This window comes from Capra hircus, chromosome 5, assembly GCF_001704415.2.
Source record: "Capra hircus breed San Clemente chromosome 5, ASM170441v1, whole genome shotgun sequence".
NCBI classification, from domain to species: Eukaryota; Metazoa; Chordata; class Mammalia; order Artiodactyla; family Bovidae; genus Capra; species Capra hircus.
In genome coordinates, this window is record NC_030812.1 from 106,182,681 (window position 1) to 106,199,335 (window position 16,655).

Below are 16,655 nucleotides of genomic sequence, written 5' to 3' on the forward strand. Positions count from 1 at the left end.
TATAAAATAGGTAAATAAGGGCCTACTGTATAGCACAGGGAACTATACTCTTGTAGCAACCTATAACAGAAAAGAATCTGAAAAAAATTATATATATATATATATAAAAAACTGAACCACTTTGCTGTACACTTAAAATAAGCACAACACTGTAAATTAACTATACTTCCATTTAAAAAAGTAACCCATGTACATGGCAAGAGAGTCAAATACAGCAGGAAATAAACTCCCTACTGCTAAGCATTACTTAAATGGCTAATTCTGTCATCTCTCATAGCAAGAAGTCAACAGAAACAAGTAATGTTTAAATAGGTAATACATGTTTAAAAATAAAAATCAGATGAAAGAACAAGTGAATTTCAAGTACACAATTATTTCAGTACAGAATTAAAGGCTTCAAGGATTCAGGTGTGAGACAGCATTCCCTGAACGGTGGACAGCTCAAGAGGTTCTTTACCTGAATAGCTTCCACTTTAGTTGTCCATTCTCGGGCCTTCTGTAAGGCTTCTTTCAGGGACAACACATTGGGCAGAAAGGCTGGAATGCTCTTAGCTTCATTCACGATGCTTTCTAAACTCGCCACACTATGCCGAGGCCTTGATAAACATAAAAACAGGGAGGACGCATGAGGATAAGTCAAACTACTACCAACACTTATATAACACAACATGTAAAAGAACTTTCATATATGTGACCTCACTTAATTCTCACCATAAGCCTATGAGAGAGGCAAACAGCTATTACCTTCATTTCCATTTCACAGGTAAGTTTAACTCAGGATCAATTACTTCCTCAAAGTCATTTAATGCAGTAAATGGCACACATGAAGCACTGACTCAGAATCAGTGTCAGATCCCGTGCTCTTTCCCACACTAAACTACCTGTATATCAGTTTCCACAGGATTTGAAACTGTCAGAGATGCCCAAGAGATAGCAATGTAGGAAGCAGTGGTCTAGAAATCCACTTATGTTGACATTTAATTCAACTATAAGCACTAAACACCTTGCTACACAAAGATGACCGAAATACAGACCTTATCCTAAGAAATACACTTGTACTAAGAACAAATGATTGTGGGTTCACTACTAGGGAAATAGTGATTAATCTGACCTGGGAGAGCTGAGAAGGGCTCTGAACTAGGCCTTAAATAAGTGTGATTTGGTCATGTAAAGGATTAAAGGAAAAACATCAGGAATTTAATGAACAAAGATGTGGAGAAAACTTGAAGATGTTAAAACCAAGTTTAAGATGAGGGATAGTGAGAACGGGAGGCGGGGTGGGAGTAACAGCATGAAGGAGGGGAATCTGACAGAAAAGAAAGATGCAGATTAAGAAGTCTTCAGGGCTGTGAATTAAGGTCTATGTGAGCAACGGGAAATTACTGAGAGTGGGAACAGTTTGAGCACCCATGATCCCTACTATGTGCCAAGCACTGGGCTATGTCCTTGGGATGATTAATGCACAAGATGACATAGTCCTTGCCTTCATAAAACCTTTTAATCTTGGGGGAGGTGATTATCAATAAAACATTACAATATACCATAATTACAATAATAAAGGAAAAGGAAGATGCTGTCAGAATATACAGCAGGGGGACTTGGTTGACTTGGCAGTAAGGAAGTGACTTCTAAGCTGGCTTCTCCTTTCTGAATAGGAACTAGTCAGGAACGCCAGGACCAGGGGACAGGTGGTGGAGGTACACCAACGTAGGTGGACAGAGGGGAAAGGTGTTCCCCAGGGTTGGTGTGGAGAGCAGGGGTCATTATGTCTGGAACACAGAACACAAGAAAAAGAACGGCAAGGGGTCATGGTAGGTATTTAAGCAAGGGCCTAGATTACAAAAAGTCAGGTTGAGGAAGTCTGAACTTCACCCTAAGGGGATTGGGAAACAGTGATGGGCTTTAGGCAGCAAAGTCAAACTGTCACTTCTGCATTTTAGGAAGATACTAATTTCACTGTGAAGAATGGATGACAGAGGGTTGAGATTATAGACAGAACCTGGTGCTGTGTGCTAAGTCAGCTGTAACAACAGCCCAAAGAAAAAGAATCAAAGAGAAAAACACCAAAGAAACAGCATCAGCAGGACTCAGGAGCTGAGTCTGAGGGGAAGGAAATGGGAGGGCAGGGCCAACACTAATTTCCAGCGTTCTGGCTTGTTCAAATGAGTGAAAGAGGGTTTAATTCAAAGAAAACAGGAACAAAGGACGAGAACACGCGAAGCAGTGGATGAAGGTTATTTTGAATATGGGGAGTCTGAGGCACCTACAGGACATCCTCTGGAATTACTTAACAAGCAGATGATAGCTACAGGTAAAAAAACAAACTTGTGTTCTAGATGAGGATTTGGAGTTGGTCTGCACAAAGATGGTAAATGGAGACAAGAAGTGAGATGAAATTTCCAAGAAAGGGTACAAAGTGAGCAGAAAAGCGGCCTAGGTCAGAATTCTAGGGAAAGCACTCTAAAAGAGGCAGAGAGGCCAAAATCAGGAGGAGGATATCTGGAAAGGAGCAGTCAGCAGCCAACCAGCGCTTAGGATGCAAAATGTTAAGGGTGCATTTCAGAAGAGCTTTGACAGGAGCTGGAAAACTGACTCCCTCAGTCCTCTCGACCAACTTCATTTTCTTCATGACACTAATTTGCTGAAACTCTGGAAGATCTCCTGGAGAAGGAAATGGCAACCCACTCCAGTATGCTTGCCAGGAGAATCCCATGGGCAGAGAAGCCTGGCAGGCTACATACAGTCCTTGGGATCTCAAAGAGTCGGACAGGAGTGAATGACTAACACTTTCACTTTTCATTCACTGTTGGCCAATTTTAGAACTGCCTTTCCTATCAAATGAATCCAAAATAAGTGACTGGCAAAGTAATTAAGCACATGGAAACTTTGGAATGAAGTAGAAAAAGCTTTAAATTTGAGCTGTATTATTTAACAACTATATGATCTCTGTAAGCATCCCAATTTCCTCATCCTCACAAAGGAAATTATATTAATATTAATCTTTGGTGAAAAAATACTTTCATACAGAACATGGAAGTCAAACTGACAGACGCCTGACTTCAATCTCACAAGTCTATTGGGTGCCGATGCTAACGCCTCCCATCCTCCTGCCTGACTCTCATCTCTCTCTACTTCCCAGCATGAATCCCCTGCTGGGGTAAAATAAACACCACTCAGCTTCTGTCACCTGGGCACACACTGACACATTCCTTAAGCTGATCTTAGGACATGTCTCTTACCTCCCCTGCCATTTCAATCCGACTCATTCTTCAAGGCTTGACTTACATTCTCCTCTTTCTCTCAAGAGTCTCTTCTAATCCTCCAAGCTACACTGACCTTTCCCCCTCTGATTCTAGCATTTTTCTGGTCCTCTCAGTTAACAACATACTGTAGCAGAGCTTTGTATTTCTTAGCTCCTAACTCGAGTAGCAGTAATGGTAAGGCTGTAAACAAAACACTACTTTGTATCACTTACTAAAGTACTTAACAAAGGACTCTGCACACAGTGTGCTCACAAGATTTGAAACTGTCCATATACAGACCCACTTGATAACCTAGTGACCACTTGGGGAAGGCACAAGACATTCAGCTCAACAGACCTTTATGTTCCTCCCCACTCTCTACTTTCTAACCTACATCTTAAAGAAGGGACAGTCACCAATAGATGTGTTCACCTTGCCTGTAGGCAGACCTTGGCCTTCTCTTCCCATCGCTCAGAGACTGTGAGAAGCTCCTGAAGCTCGGCCATCGCTTTCTCCACAGCATGGTGGGGTGCCAAGCCGACCCCAGAGTCTATCAACTTCTTCATGACATCCAAGGTGACCTGCTGAGGGTCTGACAGTGTCAGTCTTACTTCATCCAACCAGCGAGCTTGCTGAAGCTCTTGCTTTAGTCGAGCTAACTCTGGGAGCTCCACATACAGACTGGAGCCCATATCGATCAACATCTGGAGTTTGGACGAGTCTGGGGTCTCGTCCATCATGGCCTCCTGAGCACGCTCATGAAACTCCTCCACGTCATCAAGCAAATTCTGAAAAGGTCAAAGGAATAAAGAGCAAACTTAGAAGATACAAAATGAGTATGGAATACATATGGTTCTGGCAAACTACCAAATTCTAGACTATTTAATAATCTCACTATCATAGCACCAAACAGACATATGATAAAGACATAAATATGCTTCTCTAATTATTTACACACCCCTTTTCAATCTGATTAAGTCACTTTATTTTTGGGGGCTCCAAAATCACTGCAGACGGTGCCTGTAGCCATGAAACTGAAAAATGCTTACTCCTTGGAAGGAAAGTTATGACCAACCTAGAGAGTACATTAAACAGCAGAGACATTACTTTGCCAACAAAGGTCCGTTTAGTCAAGGCTACGGTTTTTCCAGTAGTCATGTATAGATGTGAGAGTTGGACCATGAAGAAAGAATTGATGCTTTTGAACCGTGATGTTGGAGAAGACTCTTGAGAGTCCCTTGGACTGCAAGGAGATCCAACCAGTTCATCCTAAGGAAATCAGTCCTGAATATTCATTGGAAGGACTGATGCTGAAGCAGAAACTCCAATACTTTGGCCACATGAGGTGAAGAGCTGACTCATTTGAAAAGACCCTGATGCCGGGAAAGACTGAAGGCAGGAGGAGAAGGGGACGACAGAGGATGAGATGGTTGGATGGCATCACTGACTCAATGGACATGAGTTTGAGTAAACTCCGGGAGTTGATGATGGAGAGGGAGGACTGGCGTGCTGCTGTCCATGGGGTCATAAAGAGTCAGTCATGACTGAGCAACTGAACTGGTCACTCAAAAATATTTCATGACTGCTGAGTTAGGTACAGGGACTAGTCTAGGCACATAGCATTAAACAAAAAATACAACATCCCTGTCCTCAAGGAACACATGTTTTAATGTAAGTGGCCAGATACTGAAGACATGAATATAATGCTTCAGTTAGTTTTCAGTGCTATGAAAGAAAAACAGGGCAATTCAATACAAAAGTGATCAGAGGTGATGAGGTGGCAGGGGGGAGCATATTACTTCACAACGATGATAACAACCAAAACTACAATGAGGAGGTACAGGAGGAACACTAGTTCAGGAAGGGCAAATAATAACTGCAAAAGCTTTTAAAGAGGAATGAGCTTGTGTCTTGGTCCAAAGTGGATGATGGATAGCAAAGTGGATATGGAAGAAAAGTGGTTAAGGAATAAGCAGAGGTCAGATTACACAGTGCCATGTAGATTAATTACAATCACTTTGCATTTTATTCTGATGGCTTTGGGGAACCACGAGAGGATCTTAACCATGGGGAAGTGATATGACTTGATTTCTATTTTACATAATCACTCTGGTTACTGCATGAAAAATGAACAGTCAGGAACAAGAGTAAAAGAAGAGAGACCAGTTAAGGAGCTGCTGCAGTAATCTAAGGGGCAGAGTCCCACAGTTTAGGGCATAATTTAAGTGATGGAGATGATGACTAGCAGTTGACTCTGGAAGACATTTTAGAGGCAATATAACAGCAGCACTAGTTTTGAAACTGAATGTAGTATATAAGGGGAATAAGGCAATTAAGGGTTTTGATCCATCTCATCTAAAATGCTGTTCAGCCCACCACAGGCAAATAGAGTGGCTACAACTGGATAGACGAGTCTGCAGCAAAGAAGAAAGGCAGTCAGAGCTGGGCATCAACTGGATACAGGTGATATTTAATGTCACCAAGAAGACATCAGGACCTCGAGAACAAAGGGCCAAGACTCCCAATGTACTCCAACCCAGAAGCCAAGCTGAGGAGAAAACAAACAGCCTCCCTAAAGAGGAAGAACAGTGAATCGTGAATCTGAGATAAGCACAGTGTGGTGTCAGATGTTTAGAAAAGAAAATCTCTCAAGAAGGAAAGCATGGTCAATAATCAGAACACTCCTACAGCACAGGGTTCAGACAATACAACTGATGTTGATTTCACTGTCGATAACCTTGACAAAAACCATTTTAGTTACCCAGCCCTGGCCAAATCACAAAAAGACACCACAACTTATCAAAAGTTAACTATGCAGATTAATGTATCTGAGAGACACTTCTGAGATTTTACATACTCATTAAGCCATGATGGCCCTGGTAATTTCAGAGCCCTGCATTTTCAAAAGTTCATGGGCTAGTAATTCACTGATACATTGATTCCTTTTACTAATTTTTTTCCATTTCAATTACATCTACGTTAAATGGAGGTTCTGGCCTAAAAGTAACAGAGAAAAAAAATATTTCTAAACTAGCCTTAGTTCCAGAATTTAAAGGAGGAATTAAAGACTAAGAATGAAACCAAGAGAGTTCTTACTACCTATTGAAAAACCTTAAACAGCAGCACTTATTTGAGAAGAGAAACATACAGAACAAAAAAACGAATCAAGACACACTATTCTTTTTACCCCAGAAAGAACGCGATACTCCACCTTTACTTGTCGAGCTTGGCTGATGACGCACGGAAGACTGAAGAGCTGCTGGACAAAGGCCTTCAACTCTTCAACCGTCAGTTTGGTCCGCGTCCTCCCACCGTCTGGGCTCTGCCTGGTGTCAATGTTGAGACGTAAGTAAGAAAATTCAGTCACTCCAGCATTAAGGGGGTTTCTAGTCTCTTCAGAATTCTAACCCAAGAAATCCCAAAATACAAGTGTCTGAGGGATTTCATTTTCAAATGAGATTCTTAGCTCTTCAGTTAATGGCTCAAAGATTCAACACTCTAAATTATAATTCTTCCAACCTAAGAAGTATTAAACATTTCAAACATTTAATAAATTCTCACAGTAAAATGTTAAGTTCACTGATAAAACTAAATCCTCCATCTCAGGGAACTTAAGATGTAGAACAAAGGCCTTTAACCCAGCTTAGGAGATAACAAACCCTGTGAAACTGACTCCAGATTACGTCTGTACATACACTTTTCTAAGAAAAGGGTCTCTAAGCTTTGGCCAGATTCTCCAAGGTGGGGAGGCGGGGGTAAGAGACCCAGTGACAGGTGTGGAGTCCTGACTGATGATTGGTCTCTCATAAAACAAAAGATTAAAAAATGTACCAAGTAATTAAAAACCCAATGTGAACTGCTATAGAAAACACTATTCAGACACAAGGAATGTGTTAGAATGAAACACTGCCACAGAAAATGAAACGTGAATTATGTGAAATCCAAGGCATATACTGCCATGCTCCTTAACAGCCTCCCCTGCACCCAAGTCACTCTCTGCTGCCACCTGCCTTCAGCCTGCAGTATCATCTATTTACAGACACTATTACACACCTACTGTGTACCAGGCATGCTTCAAAGCACAGCAATGAAAAGGATGAAAATCCCACGTTCTACTCTAGCATTATCTTCCAGTGGGGTAGGAAAAGGAGGAGGAGATAAGGCAGTAAGTAGATTCGTCTACCAGGAGAAAAACAAAGCAGGAAGGAAGAATAAAAAGGCTGCAATTTTACAAGGTTGTCCGAGAAGGCCTCTCCAAGAATATGATGTCTAAAAAAGACTTGGAAGAAGCAAGGGAGTAAGCCAGCTGGGTATCTGGGAACATAGCCCCAAGGAGGGCCAGGAGCAAATACGCAAGCCCTAAGCAGAGGACACAGTGAGGGGGAAGGGCAGGGGGAGCACGGTGAGGGGGAAGGGCTGAGGGAGCACGGGGAGGGGCAAGGGCTGGGGGAGCACGGGGAGGGGGAAGGGCAGGGGGAGCAACGGGGAGGGGGAAGGGCAGGGGGAGCACAGGGAGGGGGAAGGGCAGGGGGAGCACAGGGAGGGGGAAGGGCAGGGGCAGCACAGTGATGATGACGAACAGGGCGGGTAGTGCAGGCAGAGCAAGAGAAGCGCGCGCAGCAGGAGACAAGGCTGGGCATTACTTGGGAAGGGTAACACAGCCTCACAGACAATTAAGACTCTGTCATTACTCTGGTCAAACAAAACGGAAAACCAATAGAGAAATTCTTCTCAGTCTTACCTGTGTTTCTGCTTTTTGCTCAGAAGCAGCTGAGCCACAGAAGCACACGTCTCAGCTTCTTTTACAGCATCCTTAAGTTTTCGAAAGAGATCATTCTCTGGGTATTTCCTATCCTCAGCATCCTCCAACATTACTCGTAACTCAATCAAATCTGTAAAAACCAAAGAGAGCCATATACTATCACCACAGAAAATAAAAAGCCAATCACCAACCAATTAGCAAAAACACTACAGCTGTTAAAATCCCGCCAATACAACTGAAGCTTATACCAGGTGGCTTGTTCCTAATTCTGAGAATTTCTCAGTTCAGTTCAGTCACTCAGTTGTGTCTGACTCTTTGCGACTTCATAGACTGCAGCACACCAGGCCTCTCTGTCCATCACCAACTCCCGGAGTTTACTCAAACTCATGTCCATTGAGTCGGTGATGCCATCCAACCATCTCATCTTCTGTCGTCCCCTTCTTCTCCTGCCGTCAATCTTTCCCAGCATCAAGGTCTTTTCAAATGAGTAAGCTCTTCGCATCATGTGGCCAAAGCACTGGAGTTTCTGCTTCAGCATCAGTCCTTCAAATGAATATTCAGGACTGATTTCCTTTAGGATGCACTGACTGGATCTCCTTGTAGTCCAAGGGACTCTCAAGAGTCTTCTCCAACACCACAGTTCAAAAGCATCAATTCTTTCTTTATAGTCCAACTTTCACATCCATACACGACTACTGGAAAAACCGTAGCCTTGACTAGATGACCTTTTTGGCAAGGTAATGTCTCTGCTTTTTAATATGCTGTCTAGGTTGGTCATAGCTTTTCTTCCAAGGAGCAAGCGTCTTTTAATTTCATGGCGGCAGTCACCATCTGCAATTTGATTTTGGAGCCTAAAACCATAAAGTCTGTCACTATTTCCACTGTTTCCCCATCTATCTGCCATGAAGTGATGGGACCAGATGCCATGATCTTAGTTTTCTGAACGATCTGATCTTAGTTTTCATGATCTTAGTTTTTAAGCCAACATTTTCACTCTCTTTTCACTTTCATCAAAAGGCTCTTTAGTTCTTTGCTTTTTGCCATAAGTGTGGTGTCATCTGCATATCTGCGGTTATTGATGTTTCTCCCACCAATCTTGATTCTAACTTGTGCTTTATCTAGTCCAGCGTTTCTCATGATGTACTCTGCATATAAGTTAAATAAGCAGTGCGACAATATACAGCTTTGAAGTACTCCTTTCCCGATTTGGAACCAGTCTGTTGTTCCACATCCAGTTTTAACTGTTGCTTCTTGACCTGTACACAGATTTCTCAGGAGGCAGGTCAGGTGGTCTGGTATTCCCAGCTCTAAGAATTTTCCACAGTTTGTTGTGATCCACACAGTCAAAGGCTTTGGCACATTCAATGAAACTGAAGTAGATGTTTTTCTGGAACTCTTTTTTGATGACCCAGTTGATGTTGCCAATTTGATCTCTGGTTCCTCTGCCTTTTCTAAATCCAGCTTGAACATCTGGAAGTTCTCAGTTCACATCCTGTTGAAGCCTGGCTTGGAGAAAATTGAGCATTTCTTTACTAGTGTGTGAGATGAGTGCAATTGTGTGGTAGTTTGAGCATTCTTTGGCACTGGAATGAAAACTGACCTTTTCAAGATCTGTGGCCACTGCTGAGTTTTCCAAATTTGCTGGCATACTGAGTGCAGCACTTTCAACAGCATCATCTTTTAGGATTTGAAATAGCTCAACTGGAATTCCATCACCTCCACTAGCCTTGTTTGTAGTGATGCTTCCTAAGGCCCACTTCATTTCGCATTCCAGGATGTCTGGCTCCAGGTGAGTGATCACACCATTGTGATTATCTGGGTTGTGAAAATCTTTTTTGTATATTTCTTCTGTGTATTCTTGCCACCTATTAATATCTTCTGCTTCTGTTAGGTCTATACTATTTGTGTCCTTTATTGTGCCCACCTTTGCATGAAATGTTCCCTTGGTAACTCTAATTTTCTTGAAAAAAGAATTGCTCAGTAAGCCATTAATGTGAGTCTACTTGTAACAACGGTTCCCCAAAATATATGATACATCTGCTGTTAGCAATCTGTCTCATTTTATATCAACTTTATCACTTAACAAAAGATTCTCAAACAGGAAATTAAGTCTATAGTCAACCAACTCATTGGTCTCAAATCTCTTACGAAGCCTAGGACTTTTCCTTAATGGAGGAAAAACACATGAAACAAAACAAGATCTCTTTCAAAGTGAAAACCATTTCAGTGTCTGCTTAAAAAAGGAAGAAACTTAACCTTTCTTGTGACTGAAGTTGGCAGATAATGCTTCTGTAACACGACTGACCCACGTGTCATAGGACTGTGCCCTGACCTTCACACCATAGAGCAGAGAAGGGAGGTCCTCCAATGGGTAGCGATATCTAAAAAGAAGATCACATACAAAAATAAAAACTTTCAAAACCCAACAATAATTTGAAAATAAATTAACACTGAAACAGAATCACCTTAAGGGAAGTACCATGGTCAGGTACACATAAAGAGAAGAGCCTAAGCAGCTCACAGAGCTTTAATTCAGAGAGAGGCAAGGAATGTGTCCCATCAACTTGATAAAGCAACTCACTGTACTCAGTAAGTTCAGGGCCAACTTTAATGGGCTGACCCTCAAGAAAGGAGGCGGACGGGTAAGAGGTAACCAGAACAAACACAAGGAAGGGCATTACGAACAAGAGTATTAACAATTTTTAAAAAGACTGTAATGGAAGCCTTACGAGAAACGTGTGGATACCTAAGACATTTTTTCTGCATGGGGCAGGGGCACAGATCAGTCGGATGGTAGAGACACACGAGCCGTTCAGGATTACAGGAGCATGTGAGAGCAGAGAGGAAACAGGTGGTCCTGCAGGCTGAACACTGCCGCTCATCATCAGGCACAAGCTCAAACACCTCTTCCTCCGACATCAGGACACCCTGAAATACAACTGATGTCACCTGATCGTGTCTTTCCAGTCTTTCAAGCATCAGAGAACTTAAACTTGTTAATTTTTTTTTTTACTACTCTGACGACATAAACACGGGAGATACGATGGCACATCCTCAAAATATTTTCTAAAAACATTGCTAATTTTTTATGAACAAGACTAAACCTTAGTATCTAAGAATGCACATGTGACTGATAAAAACATCTTAAAATGCAGGAAATGCTTCCTTTGTAAAGAGGTTGAAAGTCATTTGTTGAAGGAAGGACAGGAAGCAGTAATTGGGAGGTACTTTGAAGATGGCTGATAAGGGTTTTCTTGGGCACAGTAAGCCAAGACTTTTTTATTTGCTAGTATTATTTTTCTAACATATTTTGCCCTAAAAACCTTTTTTAATATACAATTTTGAAAGGTTATACCCTATAGTTATTACAAAATACTGGCTAGCTGATAAAGTTCTATTTCATCATCATATGGTGATGACAACAACGGCTGCCATAGAATAATTCATGAAGTTCTATATGTTTTATGTGGGTTTTTTTTCTATTTAACATAAGAAAAAGATAAATCAAAAAGCACTGTCCCCAGGGACAATATACTCTTGAACTAAAAATTTTAATAGTCTGAAAATAACAGATAGGTACAAACACATGCAAGGATAAAGAGATGTAAAATTACTTAAACTATGAAAATCAAAGTATAATCTATTTCAACAAGGCATCAAAAAGAAGCTAACCTTTTGCATATAAACAACAAAGCCCTATTATATATATCACAGAAAACTATATTCAATATCTTATGATAAACCATAATGGAAAAGAACATTAAGAATGTATATGTGACTGAATTACTCTGCTGTACAGCAGAAATTAAAACATTGTAAATCAACTTGACTTTAATTTTAAAAAATATTAAAACTGGAAAAAAGAAAGCTTATCAAATTTGGTATGCCACTTTAAGAAAGGGCACCTGGCGTGCATTTTACAAAGGCTTCCATTTGATAAATAAGGGGGTCCCCTTTACAGTTTCTACTTACCTGAGCATGGTGTTTACAAACCAATTCCACTATGAGAGCAATCTTCTTTTTTTTCTCCACTTAAACAAGGTAGTGATCTAATAGTTTATTCACTGGCAGACACAACCCAATTCTTTCAATATTTTCTTCTTATCTAGATCTCTCCTGGCTGAACTCTCCTATCTTTTCATTTTCTCATAGAAGCACTTCGTATTTTCTTTAAAAGTTACTTTAATACAAAAATGGTTCCAAAATGCACTGCAGGTATTTCTTACGTTAACAGCTGGCAAACAGGGAATGCTAATACATCATCTGACTAATCCTGGCTGCTTCAAGAAATTCTACACCTCTTCCCAAAACATACTCCAAGGACCACTAACCCTAGAAAGTATTCCACAAAAAAACAAGGAAACTTAGGGGGAGATAAATGCTATGCATCATACCTCTTCCAACTGGAAATTAACAAATACCAGCACATTAAAGGATCAAGTAAGTTTTATAGTAAAAAATTCCACTAAGGGACCTCCATAGTGATCTAGTGGTTAAGAATCCGCCTACCAATACAGGAACACAGATTCAATCCCTGGTCCGGGAACTAAGATTCCACGAGGAATTGTGTATCATGGGAAATAAAGTAGGCTACACAGAGAAGGAGGGAGCATGGTACACAGCCAGTGAGGCTAACTACGTAGGGAGGGTTAGGGAAAATGGGCTAAGACAGGCTGAAAACATATATTTAGTTTCCATTTCAATATGATGTTTAGTTTATTTGAAGCATTCAAAATCCCAACACTGGGTTATTCAGTGCTTCTTATATTCACGAAAAACTCAGATTGGCGGGAAAGACAGATTGATTAACTCGGACAATCTGCAATCACCAGCAACACAACTTTTGTTTAATTGCAAAGCTGAGAGAACTTGATTTTTCTCACCTAAAGAAACACTATACCTAGGAAAATTTTAAAAATATATACCTAAGAAATTCTACCTGACAGGACTGCATTTTTAAAAATCTGGAGATGCTGACATCAAGATTCCTAAAACTTCAACTTAAACCAAAATGGCAGAAACAAAGGTATGAAATCTCCAAACAAGCCATTTCTGTGTTCAACTTCTAGAGGGATTGAAGATGAAAATGGATTCTTTCCACCACAGGTTCAATTTTTAGTGTTTTCCGTGAGCAGTGTAATCAGCAAACTCACCATCTGCATCACAGATTCTCTTAACCGTGTCTCCTCCTCAGTCAGGAGCGTCAACTCCTTGCACACCATGGCAGCCAACCCCACGTCTAAGCATTCCGGATCTGCCGCCATCTTGAAGATGAGCTCCTCATGGGAGAAGACACAATGGCGCCTCAGCCGGCGGTAGTGACTCACACACTGACGTCCAATGGGCAACTGAAAACAATACAAGATTCTCAAATTAAAGTACTTGCTTGTAACACATTCCAGAACAGAACCACTGCTTACCCCAGATCCTCTTTTTTTCTTATAAACAACACAGAACAAGAGCATCCATTTGAATGTTAGAGGTAACTGTAAATATTAAAACTTTATCGCCTAGCAAGAATTTCACAAAGGCCTTCCCAAAGAAAATCCCCCAACCCCCGATGCTGAGCTTCGAGCCTAAGTGGCTGACTTCCAATCATTACGCAGTTATGCACCTCAGGCATGAGTTTCTTGACACATAAATGAGGCAGAACTCTTACACCTGTCACATGGGACTGACCTTACAGGAAAAGAAAGAAAATTACCAAGCTATAAAGATATAATTGGACATATTCAACACTGATGTTTCCACAAAACAAAACAAAAAAACCAGACGCTACTACAAAGGAGGGAAAATGGAAGGGAAGGGAAGGAAAAAGCACTAGTTCATAAGGACTATTTTTTTATAAGGACTATTTAGATGTTAGCATCTAGAAATTATTTTTAAAACTACCAGTCTGGCCTAGAAAAAATCCGAAGTGCAATCATGAGATTATGTACTTTAATTTTCCTACACGAAATAAATTACTAAATGATCACTTTTCATAAGCCAACAGATACACTCTCTAAGATAACTTCTAACAAATCTAACACGCTTTAAATAAAACTGATACTAGCTACACTACACAAACTCTTTCTCTCTCTCCAACTTCTTTCCTTTACTCAAGTGGAAAAACTTGGATGGCTGAAGTTTTTGTTTGTATCTGAAAACTGTAACATCACAGAAAAAATAAAGTCAACCTCTGAGAAGCTTTTGGAGTTGGCCTCCATTTTGAGGAAGCAGAGGGGAATCACAGGAATCAGAGCGCCAGAGCACAGTACTATCTCTGAATCCAGCACTATTTCCCCACTCTTCCAAAGAAACAATCTTTCCCAAGAAAATACATGTTGAGCTTATGAAGCAAAAAAAAAACAAAACACGTTGAGCTTATGTTCGGCATTTATCTTGTCTACCGACAATATACAATTCTTTTTAAATTCTCAGGTATGTAAACATTTCTCAGCCTTAAAGCAAGAGTAAGAAGAAAAACAAAACCATAGGACTTGCAGTTTTTAATTATCACAAGTAAGGAAGCCACATAAAATAGAACTGATTGTCCACTGTAGCTTATAAAAATTTGTACCATCACTTTATTCCAGATATAAAGCTGCTTTTACTTTTCAATTATATCACACTTTTCTCCTAAGGAGTATCAAGGACTTTCACATATATTACCTCACTTGTCTGAGGTCATTAAGTGTATCTTAGCATTTTTACATAGCAGGTAAAAAAGAATTTGGGACCAGAGAAATTAAAAGTTGCCCAAGATTAGACAGCAGTAATAATGAGCATGTTAGAGGTAGAATCATTTCCAACTCATCTCTGAATCACCTGCATTTCCACACTGTATCTACCTGGCCAAGGAACAAGTAAATCACAAACACTTAATAAATGTAAGCTGGGTTTTCTAAAATATAGTGCAAGTCCAAGACAAAGTCTTAAGCTCTGTTTTGCTCTTGCTACTTTCTAATACGTAAGAAGTTTAGAATGACTAGGTCGAGTAGGATTGTTCATTATTCAATTTCATTCATTAGCCAAGGAAACAATATGACTAATTAGCCCGCCAGGCTCCTCTGTCCATGGGATTCTGCAGGCAAGAAAACTGGAGTGGGTAGCCATTTCCTTCTCCATGGTATCTTCCCAACCCAGGGATTGAACCTGGGTCTCCTCCACTGCAGGCAGATTCTTTACTAAGCCACCAGGGAAGCCTAATTATGAAGTTTAACAAACTAAGGTGCCCATAGAAAACGTAAGATCCAATATTACTGGAAAAAAAAAAAAAAAATCCCCAAAATGTCAGGAGAGGTGACAAACAGAATAATCTCACTAAAGGAAAAATAAAGTCAAATAGTATATTACAAGTTTGCAGTTTTATGTCCCCAAGATGTAAAAGCTACTAATTACTTTTTTATATCTACTTCATTTACAAGCAAAATAGCAATCAATGGCAACATCATCTACACAAAAGTGGAACCCATAGAGATCTCAGTATCACGGCTACCCTTTAAAATAATCTTTTTAAAAAGAATATAGAAAACATAAAATGCCAAGAATAAAATCAACTAATTATCTATCAGAAGGAAAATAATAAAGGGATATTTTAAGATAAAAATCAGAACTAGCTATTTGATATGGTACAATTAATTCCCAAAGATCTGGTCACCTTTATAAAATCCAAAAAGTGCTCAAAGAAACCAGAGACTAAAGGAATTACGTCCACTCAGAGAAGATTCAGAAAACATCAACTGCTCATTTAAAATTCAAACAGAACAAGATAGTAACGAATGAAAAGAACTATAAAACCTTCCAAATAAAAACTACCTGGAACTTTCTAAATTGCAGCAGACATCCCAATCCCTACTGAATACTCATAAACCTCCCCTCCCAGCTAAGCAAACACAGCAATTACAATGCATCTCCAGGGGTGTTAGTAGACGTACAACAGCCACTTGCTATAGAACAGACCCAGTCAGCAGTGCAGAAGTTCACGGCCTCGGCGAAGTTGTAGCCTTGGTTAAACCCAGAGTGATAGGCCCGAGGGAATGTCACCACAAACTCGCCAGCACACTGATTGGTCCTGTACACCTAAACGCAAATCAGAAACAGGATACGAAAGCAGAAGAAAACAAAATGAAAACAACAGAAAAGGGAGACATTTCACCAGTTTCAGAAGAGCTTTTTAAACTTGACAACAATAAACTATTAAGCTACACATACCAAAAAATAACATCAGTGTTGAAGAAGCTGTCAGTTTCACCTCTTATAATATTATGTCACTGATAAATTAAAATAATTCATGACAAGAATTCACAGCCCAAGGAAATTTTCAAGGAGAAAACATTCCTCTCACTGAGCTACTACTAGTTTCCTAACTTGATGACATTTTTACAATTAAGAGAAATTTTCTTTTATTCCTTTTATTCCTATGGTGTACACAGTGGGAAAGGATGAATTTCACTGTTTTTGCATGATTTTTGGGGGGCAAACTAACTGATTAGCTCCTATGTCATACAGAGAGATCCTCAAATCAGTTTTCCTGAATCTCTTGGTTTTATGATAATACTATGTCTTTTGAAAAGTCCAAGATTGTGTATAAATTAACTCTTTAAAGACAAGGCAACATTACCATCGCCCAATCTCCTTTCTCATTAAGGTTATGATAACTATTTGAC

The 16,655-nt window shown here is 40.1% G+C and overlaps 1 protein-coding gene across 1 annotated transcript in view; it reads right to left on the reverse strand.

The window, feature by feature from the left end:
- Window positions 1-16,655, reverse strand: part of KDM5A (lysine demethylase 5A) — a 61,218-nt gene that overhangs the window by 22,209 nt on the left and 22,354 nt on the right. The window contains exons 13-20 of the mRNA XM_018048651.1: window positions 15,949-16,068; window positions 13,158-13,352; window positions 10,751-10,932; window positions 10,261-10,385; window positions 7,984-8,134; window positions 6,454-6,568; window positions 3,675-4,030; window positions 458-596 (exon numbers count right to left, since the gene is read on the reverse strand). Of these exons, the coding sequence (XP_017904140.1) occupies window positions 458-596; window positions 3,675-4,030; window positions 6,454-6,568; window positions 7,984-8,134; window positions 10,261-10,385; window positions 10,751-10,932; window positions 13,158-13,352; window positions 15,949-16,068 (1,383 nt within the window). The remainder of the gene's footprint in view (window positions 1-457; window positions 597-3,674; window positions 4,031-6,453; window positions 6,569-7,983; window positions 8,135-10,260; window positions 10,386-10,750; window positions 10,933-13,157; window positions 13,353-15,948; window positions 16,069-16,655) is intronic.